General features: G+C 36.5%; 2 protein-coding genes and 1 pseudogene across 2 annotated transcripts; 2 read left to right on the top strand and 1 right to left on the bottom strand.

Annotated features, from left to right (window-relative positions):
• On the bottom strand, window positions 1-2,429 carry LOC107475351 (receptor-like protein 7; annotated as a pseudogene).
• A 4,239-nt stretch (window positions 2,430-6,668) lies between these two features.
• On the top strand, window positions 6,669-7,481 carry LOC107475352 (uncharacterized). The gene has a single exon (XM_016094981.1). It carries the CDS (start codon window positions 6,669-6,671, stop codon window positions 7,479-7,481), a length of 813 nt encoding a protein of 270 aa, XP_015950467.1.
• Window positions 7,482-9,253: 1,772 nt separating this feature from the next.
• On the top strand, window positions 9,254-10,535 carry LOC110278254 (uncharacterized). The gene is made up of 3 exons (XM_021136511.2): window positions 9,254-9,703; window positions 9,788-10,129; window positions 10,285-10,535. The coding sequence occupies exons 1-3, from the start codon at window positions 9,410-9,412 to the stop codon at window positions 10,411-10,413; spliced, it is 765 nt and encodes a 254-aa protein (XP_020992170.2). The 5' UTR covers window positions 9,254-9,409; the 3' UTR covers window positions 10,414-10,535.
• The last annotated feature ends 13,046 nt before the right edge of the window (window positions 10,536-23,581 follow it).

A 23,581-nucleotide genomic window follows, 5' to 3' on the forward strand; every position in this document is an offset into this window, starting at 1 on the left:
TGTTGTTGGTAACATGCCACTGAATTTGTTGGCAGCTACATCAACAATTTGAAGCTTTTCCCAGTTGCCAATCACATTGGAGCATCCAATATGTCCATAAAATTTGTTTGACCTCAAGACCATGACTCTCAGTGTAGAAATGTTCTTCAAGAAGCATGGGAACTCATCAATCAATTGATTGTTTCCAACATTTAAGACTTGGAGGTTTTGGCAATTAGCCAAAGATTTTGGGATGGTTCCCTCTAAAAGATTTCCATTGAGATCAAGAAGCCTTAGATCACAAGAAGTTGAGAATGTATCTGAAATTTGGCCACTGAGTTTGTTTCCAGCAAGGCTTAGAAGTTTCAGGGAGCTACTCTTCCTTGTTGTCAAGCACTCAGGAATGTTGCCAATGAAGCCATTATGTGAAAGATCAAGCACTCTAAGAGTTGAAATATTGCAAATGGATTCATCGATTTTTTCATGAAAATTGTTGCCTGATAAAAATATATAAATTGAAAAAGGAATAGAGCTACCAATTTTTGCTGGTATAGAACTGAATCTATTATTGGAGTAGTCCAAGTAAACCATGTTCTTGGTGAAAATGTGTGCTGGCCCTTGCAATTGATTGTCATGAAGATCAAGCAGGAATATGACTGAACTCAGATTTTGGAAAGGACCTTCCATATCCGTTAGAGAATTCTGAGAAAGATTCAAGCCGGTCATAAACTCAAATCTCCAAATCCAGTTGGGTATGGTTCCTTCAATTTGGTTGCTGGATAAGTCTAAATAAAGCAAAGTGCTTTGATTTCTCAAAAATGAAGGAAATGTACCCAACTTGCATGAAGCCAACCAGAAATTATTCAATTTGGGAAATGGAATGTCATTGTCATCCACAACTGACAAGTTGTTGTGTGAGAGATCAAGTGTTGCCAAATCTTGTAGTCTTTGACGAATCATACTCAATTTTATGGTGCCATTGAACTTGTTTGTAGAAAGTTGAAGTAAATTGAGCCTTTTCAGTTGAAAGATAGACATAGGAATATGCCCTTGAAAATTGTTATCACTTAAATCAAGCATCTGTATTGAGGAAGAGGAACCATTTGGGAACTCATCAAGTTGGCCATCAAATCTATTGTTAGCAAGAAAGAGCAGCTGCAGAGATGGAAGTGTAAACAAAGATGAAGGAAGTCTTCCATCTAGAGAGTTAACTTCTAAATTAATGCTCACAAGATCTATAAGGCCTTCAAAATGTGTGGGTGAAAGTGTGCCCTTTAGATAATTATGATTAAGATACAAGATTCTCAGAGCCTTGGACCTATTGAAAGATGGAAGAGGACCAGTAAGATTATTGAATGACAAATCAAGATAAACAAGTTGGGCAAGATTTGAGATTGAATTGGGAAGTGTCCCATTGAATTGGCAATTGGACAAATCTAGCGTAGAAAAATGTTTCAAATTGCCAATAGAATCTGGTATAGGACCTGAGAAATTTGTGTGGCTAAGATTCAAGTAATGGAGAGATCTTTGATGTAGAAAGTTTGATAAAGAACCATGAAGGCCTTGATTATCTGACACATCAAGGACATGAAGTGATGAAATTTGGAAGATATTTTTTGGAAAGACTCCACTCAAACCACAACTTCTGAGTTGCAAAGTGGTTAAATTAAACAAATTACCAAGGTACTCAGGAATTGGGCTTGCCAAATTGTTATGGTCTAGTTGAAGTATTGAGAGAGATTGAAGCTTTGTCAATGAAGAATCAAGAGGACCAGAGAGATTGCAAGATGACATACTCAAAACTTGTAGACTTTGCAGGGAAGACACAGCATGGCACCACTCCTCTCCTTTGGCTGAAATTGCAACACCATCTAGATACAGTTCTTTCATTCTTGTAAAGTTTTGCACAAACTCTACCATGTTTGGCTTCTCAAGTTTCAAACCATGTTTTGATGATGAAGTGATTGTGGTAGACAAGTCAAGAGTCTCCAACTTGATCAAGTAAGAGATTTCAGTTGGAATTTGCCCCATGAAACCAGCATTTGACAAATTCAAATACCTGAGATTCTTCAGGTTTTTGAACTCAGAATAAATTTCAAAGTGGAATTCATTATAAGCCAAATTCAAACTCTGCAAATATTGCATGTGGAAGAGACTGCTGAAGTTACCTCCAACTATATAGATTCTTGGCTTAAATCTAGATCCACGACATGTCCCTTGTAGCAAGAGACTCCATTCCAGTGGCAACAATCGTGAACATGGTTCCAATGAATTAACTTTTTGGACTGAGTTTGGTTATATACGAGGCTGTTCTTCAAATGGAGCAACAAAGAATGTTGATGACCAAGACAATGGGAAGTAGCAGCATTAATGGTGATGGTAAAGTTCACTAGGCACAAGGGTTCTAGCAAGCAAAGCCATATGATAAGGGTGGTTCTCATCATCACCATTGGAGGGAAGCAACTTATTATCTATGATAAATGGTTTTTTGCATTTGATTATATGTTCTATCCTTCCTTTTATAGATTGCAAATCACACATTATATTCCCTCCTCATCAAATTAACTATATTTTTTTATTTTATTCATTTTAAAAGTTAATGTATTTAGATAGAAGAATTTAAGTTTGATGCACAAATTTACACAATCTTACAATCACATTTATTCTTTTGAATGACTATTCACGTGGTCAATGTGAAAGATAATTATTTTTGTTGATATAATGTTACATAATTAGATGCATGTGTAAAATTATTTTATGCTTATAATACATCAAAAATACATTCTTAAATTAAAATGTATTAAGGTATTTGCTATACTGTCTAAAAAATGTTATCTAATTACTAAAATAGGTTAAATAATATTTTAAATTTAAAAGTATAAAAATTAAAAAATTTTAAATATTTTAAAATTACTATAAAAAATAATTTAGATAAAAATTAGACACAAAAGCACCATAAAATTGGGCATGTATTAAATATACGAAGTTTTTAATAAACCAAAAGAAAAAAAAGTGAAAGCGTGAAACAGACCGCTAATTTGAATAATTGAATTTGAAAAGGAGATAGCGTGAGTCATGAATGAGAATCAGCAATGCTGCTTGTTTGGTAGTAATTAAGTCAACAAATGTATACACATTCTCAGATAGTCTAATTAATTGCATAGAGTTTGATTTTGTTATCCGGATATACTGAGTAAAGTCTTCCGGATTGAGATTGTACGAAACAGACAAACAATCTTTCCACTTATTCTTTAGTGATGAAACAAACTTCATGACTTTGATTCATAGTTGTCAGAATCGAACTGGTGATCGAACCGGTAAGATTATTGGGTCACTGAGTCATTGGTTTAACCGGTAGGTCACTGGTCGAACCGGTTAACTCGGTATAATTAAATAATTATATAAAATTTAATTATTTTTTATTATTTGTATTTTTATTTTTGTTTTTATAAAAATAATTATCATTTTTAAATTTTAATGCTTTATTAATTAGTTTATATTCATTTTTTTATTATATTATTATAGGTGAAAAGTCACGTAAAATTATTTTTTTGTGAAGTTGATATTTAAGAATCGTTAGATGATTTGACTAGTTTAACTATCAACTTCATACGAAGACAAAAAATAAAATAATATATTAAAACAATAATATTAATAGATATCATATAATCATGAAAAGAAAAAATAAATTGTGATTAATTAAATTTTTTTATTTATCTTTTTAATTTGTATATATTTAATAAAATTTATAGTTAAATAAAATGTAATTGATTTAAAAATCAGAGACTTTGAAATTAAAATAAATTGAATATAAGTGAAAAGCAAAAATGCTATATGTATTATAATTTGTATATTAATTAATGAGAATCACTCTAGCTTGGTGGTAGAAGCATGCTAGCTTTATGCAGGAGGAAGGGGTTTGAACCCCATTGGAAGTATTTTGGAGAATTTTTCAAAAATCATCACAAGCTGACACTTGGCAGCGCTGAAGGGTATGGTGCATGGTGATGGTGGAGTTGCAGATTGCTGGTCTATTGTACATTCACCTTCAATATTGACCGATTGACTCGGACCGGTCCGGTTTTTGCCGGTTTTCACCGGTTCACACCGGGTTAGACCGGTTCGTACCGGTTCTTTGCCTGAAACGGTCGCAAGCTTGGACCGGACCGGTACTAGGTTCGGTTTACCGGATTTCCGGTCCGGTCCGGTTCTGACAACTATACTTTGATATGGAAATTCAAAATATAGTTCAATAATAAATCACCCATTAATAAATGAGAGAATCAATTAAATCAACTCGTATAGTAAAAATGAGAGAATGAGAGCGAGAGAGAATGAGAGCGTGGGCGAAAAACATTGGGCGGGATACATCTAGGGAACATTAGGGTTTGGAACCGAGAAAAATATCGGCGTCTAGAGCATGATTTTTTCACCATTTTTGTAAGTAACCTTTTGGAAGATATATCAAAACGAGAATTATTCTATTTGTTCAACTGGACGGGACGCATCAATGATGTATATTTATCCCGAAAACAAAAAGTGAAAATATATACATCTTCGCTTTCATTCGATACACAACAAAAGGAAGGGCGTTGAAAGCTATAGTGGAAATGAATCGAATGAGACTAAGAGGTAAGGTCGTCTTTGTGGGAGAGACTAAGTACAGAAGAAGGTCGGGAGCAACGAACACAGATAATGGACAAAGAGGAGATGAAACACAAAACCTCACGAATTGGAAGCCAGATAGAGAAGTAGTGCCGAATGATGATGTGTCATTTGGACAGGATTTATGGGCCAAGAAGGTCGTGAATGACCCACATGGAAATGGTTGGACGAAGAAGGTAGAGGCAGCAATGGCGAAGGAAAATTTGGAATGGCTACAGCGAAGTCTTGTAGGGGGCACGACAAAGCCAATTAATTTTGGATCCTTGCGGGAAACGGTCGCGAAGAACTTATCTAATGTTGTCCAGGTTAGCGAAATGGGCGCGTACAAAGCTCTCTTGACTTTCGATAGTGCTATACATGCTAAAGAAACATACACCACCTTGAACATGAATCGCCTACTGCATTTGTTCCACAATGTATGGAAGTGGGAGGAGTCGGAGCGTAGTGAAACTCAAAGAGCGTGGCTTGAATGTTTTGGGGTTCCACTACACGCATGGCCTGTCGACACATTCAAAACGATAAGAGGCCAATGGGGTGAAGTAATTGGGTGTGATAAAGAGACAAAATTGTGCAGTTTGTTTACTGTAGGACAGGTGCAGATTGATACCTGTGTAATGAACGTAATTTAGGAATGGATTCATATCACCGTTGGCACGGGGGGCTTTGATGTGTTAGTGAAGGAGATTGGACATGAGGTGTGTAATCTGGAATGCACAGGAAGACTCAGTGATGGAAGGTCTTTAAATATGGAGAAAAGGAACCACGATAAAACAAGTAAGGGTCCAGGAATGGATATATGGCAGAGACATCATGTAGCATCATCGCGTGACGGTGGTCAAGACGAGGAGAGGTTGATGATGGTAACACGGGGAGAGGAAGAAGACAAGGGCAGATTAGTAATTTCACCAAGAATTTTGAATGAATGGAATAATGGGAGTGATTACCACAATCGCTTGAAAATCGTAACACATCAAGCCATTAATGGCGAGAATCAAGGCTTGGCTGATTTCGGGGGAGGGACCATTATGAGTGAGGAGTTAGAGTCTGAGAGAACAATCTCTTGTGCCTTTAATGAGTTGGAAAAACAAAAAAAAATATGCCTAATTAAGGGTTGGGCCAGCCATAACAAAAATAAGGAGAAAAGGACTTATGCCCTGATGGGCCCAACTCCATCAGAAGTTAGTGGATTAGCAACTAGGCCGAAGTTGAGGAATTCAGATCGGGTGAAGGCCATTACCCTCAACAGTGCGTGCGAGCAGGACGGGAGGAGCAAAAACAGCGTGGGCCTCTCTGAGGGTGGTAGCGACATGCTCGCTGGAAATGGCGACGGGGCGTGCTGGCGGTCTAGGGGTCACGAGAACAGGCTGTGCCAAGGAGAAGATGCTCATCCCAATGCTCATGGTTTTGTGACGGTAGGGAGAGCAGGTGAAGATCCTGACTGTGAGGACGGAGGTGAGACATATATAGAGGAAACCATATCTAGTAATGGGGCTAATGGTGAGGAGGCACAGCACCGGAGGGGAGTCGACGAACGTGGGGACTCGAACGAGGTTGGTGTGAAGGGAAGGGTGAAGTGGATTGGTGGCAACGCTCAAGGCAGGTTCGCGGATCCAGAGACGTGTGAAGGAACCAGTGATCAAATTAAACTGGGTGTAGGTGGAGGCCATGGGCTTATTCAAAATGGAAGGAGGCTGGTTATCGGGCATGATGAGGATGGCATTGAAGGGAATGATCCTGGGCATGAGCAAGGTGAGACAGGTGCGGAAGACAGTGATGCTCAGGAATTAAAATTGGAGGAGCATATGCTGGAGAACAGAAGGACCTGGGAGTTGGCTAAGGAGTCAGGCGCTACGCTATACAATGAAGAAGATGACATTATGGCACTACTCCAAGCACAGAACGAAGAAATAGCTCGCAAAAAGAAAAATGGTGAAGCAGAAAGAAAAAATGAGACATTGTAGGCCCAAACATAAGAAACAGGTGTGTCAAAAGATTTTTAAATGATTTTTAGCTCTTGGAATGTTATGGAGTTACGGGGTGATGGAAAGATTAGAATGATGACGGATCTAAAGAATAAACACAGATTAGATCTGTTGGGTTTGATTGAGACTAAAAGACAAGTAGTGACGAGGCTTGACGTTATAAGAATATGGGGGCAAGATGGTGCGGGATGGGAATACATAGGCTCTGAGAGTACAGCAGGTGGACTCTTGTTAATATGGGATGAATCAGTGTTTAAAATGAATAACTGCTATAAGGTAGAGATATGGTTGTGTGTTGAAGGGGTCCTGGTAAAGAGTAGTTTCAATTGCACCTTTTTCTTAGTTTATGGTGCACACAACAGGGATGAGAAAGTGCAGGTGTGGGAGGAGCTGAGCTACATGACTGGGTTATGTCAGATTTCTTGTTGTTACATGGGAGATTTCAATGAAATAGTACATGTAGAGGAAAAACAAGGTATTGTTGTTTTACATCGGTCTACGGATGACTTCAAGAATTGGATAAAAGATATGCACTTAGTGAATTTGCCGCTCACTGATCGAAAGTTCACATGGTTTCGGGGGCATTCTTGCAGTCGTATAGATAGAGCTCTGGTTAGCTTAGAGTGGCTAGAAGAGTTTTCTGAGACCCAGTTACAAGGTGGACCTAGGGGCTTATCAGATCATTGTCCTATTTTAGTAGAAGACAAGAAGCTGAGGGGAGGTCCAAGGCCGTTCCGAAGCCTTGATTCCTGGTTTACACATGAAGGCTTTCTCAGAATGGTGAAGGAGGAGTGGAGAGGATTGAGGGAGATACAGTTCACGGATAAATTGAAGGCTTTGATGACTCCGATATGAAGGTGGCACAAGGCCAACTTTGGTGAGATGGACAAGAAGATTACGAAGTTTGAGGAAGAAATTAAAAAGATTGATGATATGGTAAGCAATAGAGTGTATGATGGAATGATGGAGGCTAGAAGAAAGGCGCTAGTTACTTGTTGTGAGAGGTGGTATATGAGAAAAGAAGTTCACTGGAAACAGATATCTCGGTCTAGGCAAGCGAAGGATATGGTCAAAAATACAAGATACTTTCACAATATAGCTTCAGCAAGAAGGAGGAATAATAGGATTGATACACTATTAATCAACGGCAGACTGGTCAGAAATCAAGCTAGAATAAAAATTACAATTACAGAGTTCTATAAGGATTTATATCACCAGGAAGATTCTCCGATGGTGGGATTCAGGGACGGTTTGGTGGGTAGGATAGACCTGGAAAATTCTGTGAATTTGGAGACGCTAACGTCGGCCGAGGAGATCAGAGAGGCTGTGTAGGATTGTGAGTCTTCTAAGGCACCATACTGTGATGCATACAACATGAATTTCATTAAGAGGTGTTGGGGCGAGGTTGGATCTGAATTCACGGCAACTGTGATGGGGTTCTTTCAGACATCCAGGTTACTGGCTGATTCCAATGTCACCTGGGTAGCGCTGGCACCGAAGTTCATTGGTGCAAGGGAGATTAAGGACCTACGACCTATTAGTATGGTTGGGTGTGTATACAAGGTTATTTCCAAGGTGCTGGTTAGGAGGATGAGATCAGTGATGCCAAAGTTAGTAAGGGAGACTCAGAGCGCATTTGTAAAGGGAAGGAAAATATATGATGGGGGTACTTATCGCGTGTGAAACGATAAACTGGCTTAAACTGAGGAAAAAAGAGGTTGTAATAATCAAGCTTGATTTCCAAAAAGCATATGATAGAGTCAAGTGGAGCTTTGTGGACACAGTAATGCAAAAGATGGGGTTTGGACATAGATGAAGATCGTGGGTTATGGAGTGTGTGGCCACATCATTTATGTCGGTTTTGTAAATGGTTTACCGACTAAGCCGTTCAAAATGGAAAGAGGGCTGAGACAAGGTGACCTACTTTCTCCTTTCTTGTTTGTCCTGGTTGTGGCTGTGCTGCATCGAATGGTTGGAGAGGCAGTGAGGAACAGCCGCATATCACCTTTCTTGGTTGGGAAAGATAGTATAGAGTTGTCACATCTACAGTTTGCTGATGATACAATTCTGTTTTGTCCACTAGAAGAGAAGAATATCAAGAATTACAAGCGACTCCTGAGATGCTTTGAGTTGGTATTAGGGCTCAGTATCAATTTTGATAAGTCGAGCTTGATTCTAATAAATTGTGACGAATAGTGGATCTAGCGTATGTGCCGCTTGTTGGGTTGTAAGCGTGATTCCCTTCCAGTTAAATATCTGGGAATCCCTTTAGGAGAAAATCCAAGGTTTGTGAAGACTTGGAAGCCTATAATAGACAAAGTGGAAGAGAAGCTCAGCCTGTGAAAAGCTAAAGTACTGAACAAAGCTAAGAAGTTGGTGCTGATCAAATCATTTTTAAATAGTCTGCCAGTTTATTATTTGAGTTTGTTTAAGATGCTGAAAGCAATGTTCTGAAAACCAGACCAGACCGGCCGATTTGGTTGATGTCCAAAACCGTTCTACAAAAAACTGATTAAAAAAACCGATCAAACCGGTGGTTAACCGGCAAACCAACTAAATCGGTCAGATTTTTTAAATGTCCGGTTCTCTAATCAACACCAAATGGCGCCGTTTTGATCCCACAAAAACAAAACACCCTCAGCCTAGAATGAGAACACCACTCCCCCTTCAATCTCTCCCAAATGCCCAAAGTCTCAAATTCACCAACCCTAACCCTATCAGAGCAAAATCAACAAAGCAAACCAGCCACCATCAACCCCCACCACTATCGGCGGTGACAACCAATGATTGCGATCCTCCCTTCTCTAAGGTATTCTCTCCTCCTCGCGTCGTCAAGCCCGAGGGTGGCGTCAAGCCCGGACCTGTCCTCGTCGCCATCGAGCCCAAGGGTGTCGTCGTTGCTGTCGAATGTTTCTGCTGCTCGACGTCGCGAGCATCTCTTCAGCCCTGTTTTCCTCGCCGTCGCAAACGTTCCTGTTTGGCCGTCTTTTCTTCGCCTTCACCTCTGTTCCACTGCTTGGCCATCACTTCATTGCATATCATCTGAGTTTATCAAGTTTGAATTTTATCTATTTTTGGTATATTTTATGTGCTTGATTTTTGTTATAATGTGTTAGTTGTAATTGGTGAACGCTACATATCATTCTTATTTATCATATTAGGTTAATAATAGGGATATGTCAGTTGCTGTTTTGCGAACTTTTATATCCAGATGTATGGAAGAACATGAAGCAAATTTCCCCAAGAAAGCTAAAATAGCTCCAAAAATATCTGAAAGTGATGCTTCTGAACCTGCTAATGAGGATGTCCCTCATGCATCTCCACCTGAAGATTGTAGAGATAATGGCGAATGTGAAGATGGGAATGGAATGGACCTTGATAAATCGTGCAACACAGGAGAGGGGCAAGTCAAAAGCATTGAAGAATGCAACTGGGCAGGAGAGTCAATGAGTAATGCAGATGGAAAAGTTCAGAGGGAACTGAAGCCACCGAGAGTTCTAGAGGTTATAGATTGTTTTTTAAGTTTGTGTTCCATTTACATAATTCATTTGGTATGGGCATCATCATTTGCCATTGTACATTTAATAGCTATTGGATAATTTCCTTTTCAATTCACTATGGAACTCATGTGTTGTGTTTAATGCGTTTTTATATTCAGGCATTGAGTGCTTCTGAATTAAGGGCCCTAAGGTATGCTCATGAAATTGAAGGAATTGGTCATGTGGTTGCTCTGGACAATGATGAAGATGATTCAAGGATTTTGCATTATACCCCTGCTGGACAATAATTTTGCATTCAACTAGAAAAGAATTAAAGTCTTAGAATATTCTCTACCAAATTTGTTTTATTTATCGAAAACATGAAAGATCTAGCTCTCTGTGTTGATGGTTGCATATATTGTTTTTGTCACTTTTGACTTTCTCTGATTTAAACAATTTATTATATTGCCCTTTCCATTAAGAGATTACTTAATTGTATGCATCATTAAGCTTATGCTATTGACAACTAAGTCTGAATTTTTGCTTGAGCAGCTTATGTTGACGTTTGCAGAAGGAACATTAATTTTAATGAGCTACTATATGAATGTTGATGTTTAAAGTTGTTTGTAAATTTTTAATGAATAATTTATGATGTGAAATTGTATAATTTTAAATTTTATCATGTTAGAAACTATTGAACTTAAATATTTAAAATATTAAATTTTTAATAATTTTATTTAATATTTAATTAAAGCGGTTGAACCTCGGTTGAACCATTGAACCAGTGAACCATTTGTCTCCGGTTTATTGACCGGTCCGGTTCTCGCAACCTTGGCCAAAAGTTGTTGCTGAGAAACTGATTTTATTGCAGAGAAGGTTCCTGTGGAGTAAGGAGGATGTTAGTAATGGGATGGCATTAGTAAGATGGAAAGTGGTGCAGGCTCCAAAGAAACTTGGTGGGATGGGAGTGGGATATGCTATGATTCGCAACACAGCTATACTGTTTAAGTGGTGGTGGCAGTTTGCGAAGGAAGAGTGCCCGTTGTGGAAGAAAGTGGTATGCTCCTGCAATAATCTAAATCCTAATGAGCTTCTCTCAACTCAAGTGCTACCTATTAGAGACAAGTCCTGGAAGGATATATGCCAGATGCAGATAACGAATCAACATATAAGGGAGAAGATGGTTACTAGCTTATCTATGGAGATTATGATGGGTGACGTACTCGGTTTTAGGGGGATGTTTGGTTACTTGGTGGACCTTTGAAGAATCGGCTCCCTAGGCTTTTCTCTGTTTCAAACCAATGTTGATCTGTTATAGGGGATTGTGGGTTCTGGGACGAGTTAAAGTGGATTTGGAACTTCCAATGGTGGAGAGAGCTCTTTCAATGGGAGCTGGAACTTCTGAGTCAATTACATGAGGCATTGAGACCTGTGAAACTGGTAAATAACAGAAAGGATAGAGTTGTGTAGAAATATGATAGACAAGGTGTTTATTCAACTAACTCATTTGTGCAGGTTTTGCAGGAGGAAATTATCCCAAAAGAGATTACCAGCTACAGCTTCACTAAGACTATCTGGAAAGGTTTAGTGCCACAAAGAGTGGAGTTGTTTACTTGGTTCGTCCTGATAGGCAGGGTGAATACAAAAGAAGGCTAATCCGGTTTGGGATTATCAGCCAGGAAGATAATGTATGAGTTTTATGTAATAACGATGTGGAACATGTCCACCACTTGTTTCTAGGCTGTGATTTTACTTGGCAGGTGTGGAGTGCTTGGATATCGATGTTATGCCGACAGTGGTCCTTTTCGGGTTCGATGAAAGAACATTTTCTATGTTGGACTGAGGAACCGAGGAGAAAGGTGGATCAAGAGCAATGGTTAAGGTGCTTCTGCGCAATCGTTTGGAACATCTGGCTGGAAAGAAATAGAAGAATATTTCAGAATAAGCAAAGGTGTAGAAGAAATAAACAACATGACCGTGGTGAGCTTCAACGAGTGGAAAGGTGTGGATCCCGTTAGTTGTTGATGGCTATGCTGGAGATGAAATGGGGTCTCTTTTTGTGTTGTCATGTACTCTCTCTAAGTGATTGTTGTCTTTTCTGACTCTGTTTACTCTACTATATTGTGTTGAGCTCCTTGCTTCAAAAAAAAATCACCCATTAATATTTTAATAGAAAGAATATATTATATTATTAGTTTAATCTCAAAAAGATAAATACATCAAAAACCAATTATTTATTGAATTTAATTTTGATATATGAAAATGTAAAGTAGTTTTATACGTACATCTACGTAATATCACATCAGTAAAATAACTAATTTTTACATTAACTGCATAAATATTCATCCAAACAGACAAATGTGATTAAACGATAGTATAAAACGTTTTACACTATCAGTGTATTAAAATTAAGAATAAAGCTCTACATCCAAACAAAATCCTTATCCAAGTCTATCCAAATTGTTGAAACAACTTTTCAAATCACATGCTCCTTCTTATTCTCCTCCTCTTCTTCCTCCTCCTCGTATTTCTTTTTCTTCTTCTTCTTCCAAGTTCGCGCAGGTTCTTCTTCTTCCCTTCTTCTCATCCTTCTTCTTCTCCTCCTCTTTTTTCTTCTTCTTCTTCCAAATTTGCACATGCAGGTTTTTCTTCTTTCATTCTTCATCTCCTCCTCTTTCTTCTCCTTCTCTTAGAGATTATCAATTCAATTCAATTCAATTCAATTCAGAACACCTGCGTCCATTCAATTCAAAACAATTTAATTCAATTCATAATGAACCGAACATGTTATTAAAGTGAAGCAATTATATAGTACTAAATGAGCAGAACATTGTCCATTATATAAAATCAAATTCAAAATAGCTTTTTACATAATGAACTGAACACGTTATTAAGGTGGCTTTCTGCATAATGAACCAAACACGTTATTAAGGTGAAACAATTATATAGTACTAAATAAATGGAACATTGTCCATTATATAAAATCAAATTCAAAACACCTGTATCTACAATTTAGAGATTATCAATTCAATTCAATTCAGAACACCTACGTCCATTCAATTCAATTCAATTCAATTCATAATGAACCGAACATGTTATCAAGGTGAAACAATTGTATAGTACTAAATGAACGGAGCACTATCCATTATATAAAATCAAATTCAAAATAGCTTTCTGCATAATGAACCGAACATGTATTAAGGTGAAATAATTGTATAGTACTAAATAAACGGAACATTGTCCATTTTAAAATAGCTTTCTGCATAATGAACCGAACATGTTATTAAGGTGAAATAATTGTAAAGTACTAAATAAACGGAACATTATCCATTATATAAAATCAAATTCAAAACACCTGTTTCTACAAATTTAGAGATTATCAATTTAATTTAATTCAAAACACCCGCATCCATTCAATTCAATTCAATTTAGCAATTGCATTCCATTCAATTCGATTGAAAAAATAATCCATTAGTAAAATGTTGGTTTTGTTGGTGATGACAATAACGAAAGTGAAGAAGGAGAAGAAGAAGAAGAATATGCGTGCGCGAAAAAGAAAGGAGGAGGAGGAGGAGGAGGAGGAGGAGGTATGCATAAATTTGAAAGAAGAAGAAGAAGAAGCGCGTGTAATGACGCTCTTTTAATGAGAGTGGTTTTGTTGGTGTTTGACCTACTTAAATAAACTTGGATGAAAAAATACTTGAATGTGTAGCAATTCTGTAAAATTAAATTCATGTTTAATTACTATATAAAAATTAGTATTTTAAATTTAAGTTTGAGTTCAATTAGAAGTTAATTTTTGTCTGGTCAATAGTAATTTTTTTTAATTTTAAATCTTAAATTTTAAATAAAAAACTCTAAATCTTAAATTCTAAATTCTAAATTCTAACTCTATACCTTAAATTCTCAAAAAATATAAAAGTTAAAACAATAGTTTTATAATAAAAAATTAACTAATATTAACTTTGACTACTTAAAAAAATAGTCTATGATATCTATAATTATAACTTTGACTACATAATTTAGTAATCTTTAAAAATTATTATTAAAATTAAAGTTATATTTTTTATATTTTAATAATATTTTATTTTATTTTATTTTCAAACTAAAAAATATTATTAAATAATAAATATTACTATTTTAATCTTAACAATATTTTTTAAATATTATTCGTAATTATTGTGATTATAGACGTCATGCCATCCAGAATTTTTAATATCACTACTATTACATCCTATATGTAAGTAATACTGTAATAGAAAAAAAAGATGTAGTAAAAAAATAGTGGTCTAACTTTGTATAGGTTAACATACATAAATTTTGATTTTGAACATATAACTTTGTTTAGGTTAACAAATACATACATTTCAATTTTGAGTATATATACAATTACTAATTTTTTTATTGTCAATTACATTTCTATTAAAATTAGTAGTATCAAAAAATATTTTAAATTTAATATTATCAAGAAAAAATAAAAAAATGATATAAGAACTAATTTGATTAATTTTTAAAATTTCAGGAATGAAAATGACTTACGTCTGAACTTTTAAGGACTATGTTGATTATAAATAACTCTTTTTTTTTTTTTAATAAGAAAAAATATCTTCTATTTAAATCAATATAAATCGGGCTAAGCCCGCCTAATTAATTGTTTTTTTTTATAAGAACATATCTAATATCTTCTATTTAAATCAATATAAATCGGACTAAGCCCGCCTAATTAATTGTTTTTTTTTATATTTATAAGGACATATCTAATATCTTCAATTTAAATCAATATTAATACAAATATTAAATATAAATAATCTTCAAAATAAATAAACATAATCCAATTATCCAAAATACAAAAACATAGTTATAAATAGTCCCATAGGCAAAATAAATATAATCCAAAGTCCAAAAATATAATTATAAATAGTCTTCAAAGCAAATTAAACTTAATTCAATACACTTAATTTTCATCTTCATCTTCATGTAAGTCAATAACATCATTGGAACCAACTCCTGAAGAATAGCCTTCTCCTTTTGCAATATCTTCCTGATCTTTATCTTCCTCTAGAAAAAAGTAAATAAATATATTAGCAAAATAGTAGATAATAATGTTCAAAATCACTCAAGTTTGTATGTCATAAATATAATATACCAAAATCATCATATCTACGTATCCAATTTCTAGTGCAAATCACCGCTTTAACATTATCTGACAACAAACGACTTCTATACTTATTCAAAACATGAGAACCCATGCTAAATACAGATTCTAAAGCCACGGTAGTAATAGGAATGCTAAAAAAATCTCGTGCCATTAGTGATAGTGTTGGAAAACGATGATGGTTGTCTTTCCACCATTGCAAAACATCAATGATTGTATCATTACAAAATAATGTTGCCTCACTCAAATAAATATCCAGTTGGTTCTTTCCACTTTTCACTTCAGCTTATTGATTACAGGACATCAAATCCTTTGCATTACAAACAATATATGAATCAAAAAGCATGAAAAATAAAAAATATATATAACCAAGTAGATAAAAATACTTACACCAACAATTTTAATAAGCTGAGTTCCAATTGCAGAAGATGTTGCTTGAGAAAAATTACTTAAAAGTTGGGAAGAACTCTCTACAGTTGTAGAGGAATTTTGGTCATAAACTTCAAAAAGCTTGTATAACTTACTCTTCACATGCTCCACTTTGTCTTTAGCACTAATAGGATTAATCTCATTATAGCAATGAACCAAAGTGTTGAGTTTAAATTTAGGATCAAGAACTGCCCCAAATGTAAGAACAACACTATATTCTTCCTAATATTTCTTGAACTTAATCATCATTTTTTCTCCCATGTTCCTTATAAGCACTTCATCATTCTTCAAATTATTCATTAAAATAAGCTGGATTTGCCAAACTTGTAAAAAATACAAGTTGGATGTTGGGTAAAGTTCCAGACATCAACTTGGTAATTTCGTAAAATGGTAACAAGAAATCACATATCTTTTCAATTCTTCTCCACTCATCTGATGAAGGACAATACTCCCTAAACCCAGCTTCTTTTACTTTATACATTTCAAAAGCTTTTTTATGAGGAATAGCACTTGCAAGCATTGCATAAAGTGAATTCCACCTAGTAGGAACATCTAAACATAATGCAGTCGTATACTCAAGTCCCTCAATATCTTCAAAACATTCTTTAAACTTAACCATTCGACTTTCAGATTTTCTCAGAAACTTAATAGACTCTCTAATCTTATACACTGCATCATCATATATTTTCATTCCATCTTGGACAATAAGATTTAAAATATGAGCAGAGCAACGAACATGAAAGAATTCACCACCACACAACAATAAACCATGCACATCCAAAGTACTTTTCAAGTGTTCAACACAAGTATCATTAGAAGAAGCATTATCCAAAGTAATGGAAAAAAATTTTTTATCAATTTTCCACTCAGTCAAAAGCGTAAAGATTTTAGAAGACAACTCAAATCCTGTGTGAGGAGGAGGCATATGACAAAAATTGAGAATTTTACTCTGTAATTTCCAGTTCTCATCAACAAAATGTGCAGTCAAACGTATAAACCCCTCATTGGTACTGGAAATCCAAAGATCAGATGTTAAGCAAATTCTATTTGGAACTGAAACTAAAATTTTTTTAAGTTTCGCAGCTTCTCTCTTGTGAACTTTCACTATGTCATCCTTAACCGTATTCCTAGAAGGAAGTTTCAAAGTTGGACTAATATATTTCACCCAATTTCTAAATCTCCTATCATCAACCATATTAAAAGGCTTATCCCCAGCAACTACATACCTAGCAAACATATCTCTAGCCACTCCTGAATCAATCTTAAGTGAACCCATTTTAAGTTGCAATTCTGCTATAGTCTGACCAATAACTTCATGCTTAATTTGAGTACAACTATCAAGATGTCGTTTTATAGTAGAAGTGCCATATCACTTACCTCCAGCTTTAAACACCTTCTTGCATCCTTTACAGTCAGCACGTTCTACTCCATCCTTATCTGGACTAAGCTTTTTGAAAAAATTCCAAACATCGGAGGTTGCTGGTCTCAGCCTTTTCGAACTAGGTTCATCAACCTCGACCGGAGCAGCCTCAGAACCAACTCCAGTAGTAACAAGGTTACTCACAGTTTCAGAATTCATATTTTCTGAAATAAAAGCAAATGTAAATTGTTTATATGAACTAGGTTCATCAACCATTAGCAAACCACACAAAAAATAGCAAACAATTTCTGAATCCGCATCAGATTCAAGTATTCAACCAAATATCAACCATTATCAACCATAATCAAAACTCAACTATTATGAAACAACACAAAAAACAGGAAACAATTTCTGAATCCGCATCAGATTCAAGTATTCAACCAAATATCAACCATTATCAACCATAATCAAAACTCAACCATTATCAAACAACACAAAAAACAGGAAAGAATTTCTGAATCTGCATCAGATTTAACCAAATATCAACCATTATCAACCATAATCAAAACTAAACCATAATCAGATTTAACCAAATATCAATCATAATCAAAACTCAACCAAATATCAACCCTAATTTACCTATATCAAATAGCACAAAACATAACAAACAAACCTAAATTGATGAATCTCAAACCCTAAGCCAGAAAACTAACCAGAAGAGGCGAGGAGCAGCTGTGTCCCAGGACAGAGACGGCGAGGAGCAGCCATGACCCAGGACCGAGACCAGCAGTGACGGTGGCCAGACGGAGCAGCAGCGGTGGCTAGAACCCAGTAGGCCACGACGACCGAAGATCGACGGTGACTCAGTGACTGCGACTCAGTGAGCGTCAGAGGTGAGGACGAAACTCTGAAGTGCGAGCTGAGGTCGATGGAAGTGCGAGACAGCGGGTGTGAGGTGTGACCGTGTGAGAGACTAAGAGTGACGGTGAGGATTGAAGACCTTGGGGATGAAGCTGAAGGCTGAATGCTAGAGACTGGAGAAGTTGAAGGTTGAAGGTTGAAGCCTCTGTGTTGACTGTTGAGGATGACCGAGTGAGAGACTGAGAGTGACAGTGAGTCAGTGAGGAACTGAGGATTAAGGTTGAGCCATCGAGGAGATTGGAGACGAGGAAGCTGCAACTACAAATCTGGAAGTGGAATTAGGTTATTAGGGATTCATTAGGGAATTTAGGGTTTCGCTGGGGAATGGGGATTGGGTCAAGTCGGGTCGGGGTGGGTTGGTTCATGGGTCCTGGGTTTGGGTTCATGGGTTCAGCCTTTAAAAAAATGCCTCAGCCCGCCGAGGAAGCCCGCCCCACCCCGCCAAAGCCCACGGTTTAAGCGGTTTGAGTTAGGCGGGCTTTTGTCTTTTGGCGATCCCAAATTTCCAGCCCATCCTGCCTTTTTTGGCGGGTTACGCGGGCCGGCCTGGCAGATTTAGGCCCGTTTGCCACCCCTACGTGTATCCTTCAAGGACGATTTTGATTAATTTTGTCTTTCGAGGACCAAAATGGAGATCGGAGTATCTTTCAGGGACGATTTTGACTATTAACTCTAAAAAATATAGAAAATTAACTCTATGCATAATCAATTTGAACAACTTTTTAAAAATTCTGATATTGAAATTAAAAAAAATTAATTTTGTGTTATTTTTATATTCGCGTTGTACAACCTTAAGTCACAAACTATTCATTATACTCATTTATATCCTCTCTCTCCAGTTCTTCCTGCCATCTATTGCGCCTTTGGTGTCTCCCTCCTCCTGTCTATTGCGTCGCTGTCGTGTCTCCAGTGTGCCACCCTCGTCATGCGAATTGGCTCCCTCTCTGGCCCTCCGTTTTATGCAACTGCCTCTTCCCACGCGTCTTCCCTCATAGCCGTTCTGCGTCACCGATATCCATCGCCTCTCCATTGTAACGTCGTGGGAGCGCTGTTGACGTTGGCCACCTCCACCAACGTTCACACAAAATCGCTCGCAAAGGACCAAACTCGCCATCACGCCGCCACTAAAATGTTCAAAATTCTCTCAAACCTCATCCGTGAAGCAGTCTACACGAGCATCACTGCACGGCTCCCTCTCGCGTCCTCTTTGCTGTCACTACGTGATTCGTAGTCACCGTTCTCTCTCCCACACAAAGTTTTTCTTCTTTTGCAGTCGTCGTCCTCTCTCCCGCATCTTTCACAGTCGAAGTCCTTTCTCCCGCACAGATTTTATTGTTTTAGATGAATCTTTTTACTAGTTTTAAATGTTTTTTTTCTAAGTTTCGGATGTTATTTTTTTATTTTAGATGTTTCTTTTTTTTTGGGTTTTAGATTATTTTTTAATAGTTTCAGATGTTTTTTTTCTTAGTTTTTGAATGTTCTTTTTTTAATATTTTATTGAATATCTCATTTTGTTAGATTTTAGATTTTTAAAATGATTTTGGATATCTTGTTTTTGTTAGGTTTTGGATTTTTTATTAAAAATTTTTAAAATAAACTTTTGAATTTTTAAAATGATTTTGAAATTTTTACAATAATTTTGGATATTTGTTATTATTTGGTGTTAGATTGTTTTTAAATTTTGGATTATTTTTTATGTTTCTCGTGATAATTTAAATTCACGTAAACAAATTCTAAAACAAAAAGTGCTAGTTGGTTGTAGTTGTCTACATCCCTAGTTGGGTTACCTAGCGGGATTGCAGTAAATATTATCATTTTTTACTAATAATAATTTTTTCTCATATTTACAAGAATGTATTATTCATAAGAAGCATATAGTAGAGTTTGTATACATGAATCAATACAGTTTGCACCTATATTTTTTAGAGTTTATATACATAAATTAGAAAATTTTATTTGCTAAAGACAATTTAATGTTTATATTGATTAAATAATGACAAAAGATACTAAAAATTACTGACTCTACAAGTTTTTCAAAATGTTTAGTAATTCGTACTTTTTTATGTGTAAATGGAAGTTTACACATAATTTTAAAATGTAAAGTAGAGTACCAAGAATACGTACTCTTTCAAATTGCTCTGCTAGGATTTTTAACTCAACAGAGTTTCTATGTCGTCAAGGTCAATATTTTTTATTAGGATTTTTTCTAAAACAAAATTTCTGTACCGTCTAGGTCAACGTTTGACTTTTATCAATTCTCTTATCACATACTCAAAATTTCTTTTTCCTTTTTTTTCTTTCTTTTCTTCAACCTCATCTCTGCTTGGTTGAAACACACATCATAATGCAACACTATGAATAAAACAGCTGTCCAGTGGCACTCAATTCACCATGAGAGTCCTTTCATAGAACTGTCGAGGTTTGGGATGTGCCAATCCTACTCCCTTGAAACAAAAAATCAATCTCAAAATGTGGAGAGAAAGATTAGAGCATGTGGGTTTCAAAACTTCTTTATTGTTGACCTGAATGGTTTGGCAAGAGGACTAGTGCTAGCTTGGAAGGACTTTGTGAATGTGAGGATGCTTTCGTATAATTCCTTTTCAGTGGTTGCGGTGGTTAAAGACCTGGGTAAGAACAGGAATTGGTAGAAGTTTACCTCAGTACAAATAAAATGGAGAGGCTTGATCAATTCAATGAAATATCTTCTTGTCGGTCACAATTTGAAGGGATGGTGGTGATGGTTGGAGACTTCAATACAATCAAGAGCCATGAAGAAAAATAGGAAGGTATCCTTTGATATGCTAGCTCAATTGATAGTTTTAATAATTTTATTAATGATAATCAATTAATAGACCTTGGCATGATAGGTCATGAGTTGACGTGGTCAAACAGACAGGCTGGTAAGGAGCTAATAAAGGAAAGATTAGATCATTGCCTGTCTGGTTTGACATGGAGAGAGTGGTATGAAGTGGCTGCAGTTAGAAGACAAGCAAAAAATGGTTCAGACTATACTCCTTTAATCCTAGATTCAGACTCCCCGACTTGGAAAGCCAAAAGAAGATTCAAGTTCTGGGATAGATGGTGTGGCGAAGAGGATTGTGAAAGACTTTTGGGGGCTAACCATTGAAGGCTCTCCGATGTACTCTCTAGCTCAAAATCTCAAGCAATGCCGACATAGACTAGTACAGTGATAGCAACAATCTCGATCCAATTCCAAAATACTAATAGAAGAAATAACCTTACAGTCAGAAGCAAAAAAAGTTGAGGATATCTTTGGAGGCAGTGAGTTAATTAAACTTAAGAACATATTAGAGGAAGAAATGAAGAGAGAAGAAAGTTATTAGAGGGAGAAGTCTAGATGTAAATGGTTGAATGAAGAAGACAGCAACACAAAGTTCTTCCATCAAAAGTTCCAATCTAGAAACCGGAAAAAGAGACAAAGAGAGCTACGTTTAATGTTTGCGTTTAGAGTGCTCCGAAAGATGATGGATTCACAGCCAAATTTTATCAATTTTTTTGGGATGTCATAGGTAACGATGTGCACAGAGCTGTTTGTAGTTTTTTTGGAGGTAGAAGAATTTAAAAAAGCTTCAACCACACTCAGATATGTTTAATACCCAAGATTTCGGATGACAGATATATGTCACAGGTCAGGCTTATTAGCCTTTCATAAGTCTTTTACAAGATTATATCAAAAGTACTTGTTCATATGGCTGTTAATCCTAATGCATTACTTAGCAAAATGTTAAAGAGTAAGTATTTTAGATATAAGTCTTCTTTGACTGAAGACAAAGGAAGTAACCCTTCCTATGACTGGCAAAGTCTCTTAGAGGGTAGAAAATGGTGGAAAAAAGATTGTTGTGGAGTATAGGATTAGGAGATGATGTTAATGTTTGGTAAGAATCCTGGCTACAGGAAGGATATTGCTGTTACCATCATGTGCCACTGTAATAAGCAAAACACCGCCATATTTTCCATATAGATGTGTGCCATCGACGGAGATGAACGTCTTGCAATGCTTGAAAGCCTCCACACAGGCAGGAAAAGTCCAAAATACATTATCAAGCATGTTGCAATCACGCACCATAAGGTTCCAATCATAGTACAATGCAACACTGATCTCACGTATCATTCCAGGACAATAACTCTGTCGTGCTTGCAGCAACCTTGCCACCTTATTGTATGACTCCTCCTAATCACCATATATCTACGCAATTGCCTTTTACTTTGCCATCCATACCTTTTTATACGAGAGTTTGAAGTGATAGCTTTGCCTAACTACACCTTGTAGGATAGAAATGATGACGGATGGGCTGGATTGTATCAACAGGAGGATGACGCGGCAGATGAGACCGCTGTCCAACTGCTGATGGTCCTGAGACATGGTAGGTGCTAAACACATGTGCACTCCTCCCACCCTACGCACCTCCCTAACAAAATAGAACAATCGTAGTTAACATGTACAACAAGCATAACAATGATAATTGAGAATATAGAACACAATTAAACTTGAACTTACTAATATCCAAGATTTGTTGGAGAGAAACACAAAGACTCAAAGGGAAGCTTGCTTCAATTGTCGGCAATGCACATGGTACTTTAATCGATTCGACTTCAGAACTCGGTACTCAGCACTTTTGCGGATGCTGTAATTCTTCACACTCTGCTTTACTGCATCTCTACTTTTGAATCTATGGCCAACCCAAAACTCCATACCACCATCTAACTTGTAATTGTCTTCACCCATATTGAAAAATAGATTTTTTTTTCTCTTGCATCGCGTCCAGATCCAAGATAGTGACTAGGTACATATGACAATGCCAAAATTGGGTGTGGGGTAGGCAAAAGATACCAACGTGATGGCTCGACCAGGGTCTCCACCTCCTCATCATCTTCAAAAGAACCACTCTCGTTGCTATCTGCAACATACTCCTTGTCTGAGTCCTCATCGTCAAGACGTCAACGTCCATGTCTTCTACTGGACGAGCAATGTGTAGCGGTGGTGGTGCGAGAGGTATGTCATCCTGCACAAAGTCCGACTCTCCAGATCCACCGCCACTGACATCACCAACTTCCGCAGAAAGCTCCATCACTTGTTCTGCTATGATTCTCCCATGGATGTCAAACATCAGGCGCACATACTCGTCGCCTTAGAGCCAAAACAGACGAAATCGAAAAATTCTGTTTCCCATTGGTGTTAGCAACATATACCATACCCTTCTGATCTCTTTTTTTCCGGTTACCACCAACGCTACTCAATATCATACTCTTTAGCTCCGACAAAGAACTAACTCGCCGGATATGCAATAGAATAAGATTCTCACACTCAAATATTCTCTCATTATCATTATTTTTCATATGACAATTGGGATACATACTTACAACCAAATATACACTACTACTAGACATTTTAGTTTATTTTCGAAAGAAAAAGATAGAGAAGAAGTAGTGAAATATTTGTGAAGAATACAAAAGGTTGTACATACATTCTTTTATAGCTGCAAAAAATTTATCGTAATATATCTCGTTTACACTGTAAATGTCATAATTAATAACATATCTCATTTATATGTAAACAAAATAATACTACACGTATCTTGTTTACACTAAA

This window comes from Arachis duranensis, chromosome 2, assembly GCF_000817695.3.
Source record: "Arachis duranensis cultivar V14167 chromosome 2, aradu.V14167.gnm2.J7QH, whole genome shotgun sequence".
In the NCBI taxonomy this organism is placed as follows: Eukaryota; Viridiplantae; Streptophyta; class Magnoliopsida; order Fabales; family Fabaceae; genus Arachis; species Arachis duranensis.

Bases quoted from the DNA above. Each gene is read 5' to 3' on its own strand.
- LOC107475352 (XM_016094981.1), top strand. From the start codon at position 6,669: ATGGAGTTACGGGGTGATGGAAAGATTAGAATGATGACGGATCTAAAG.
- LOC110278254 (XM_021136511.2), top strand. From the start codon at position 9,410: ATGATTGCGATCCTCCCTTCTCTAAGGTATTCTCTCCTCCTCGCGTCG. The intron at 9,704-9,787 runs GTATATTTTATG...TTATCATATTAG, and splicing joins TTGAATTTTATCTATTTTTG to GTTAATAATAGGGATATGTC. The intron at 10,130-10,284 runs GTTATAGATTGT...TTTTATATTCAG, and splicing joins AGCCACCGAGAGTTCTAGAG to GCATTGAGTGCTTCTGAATT.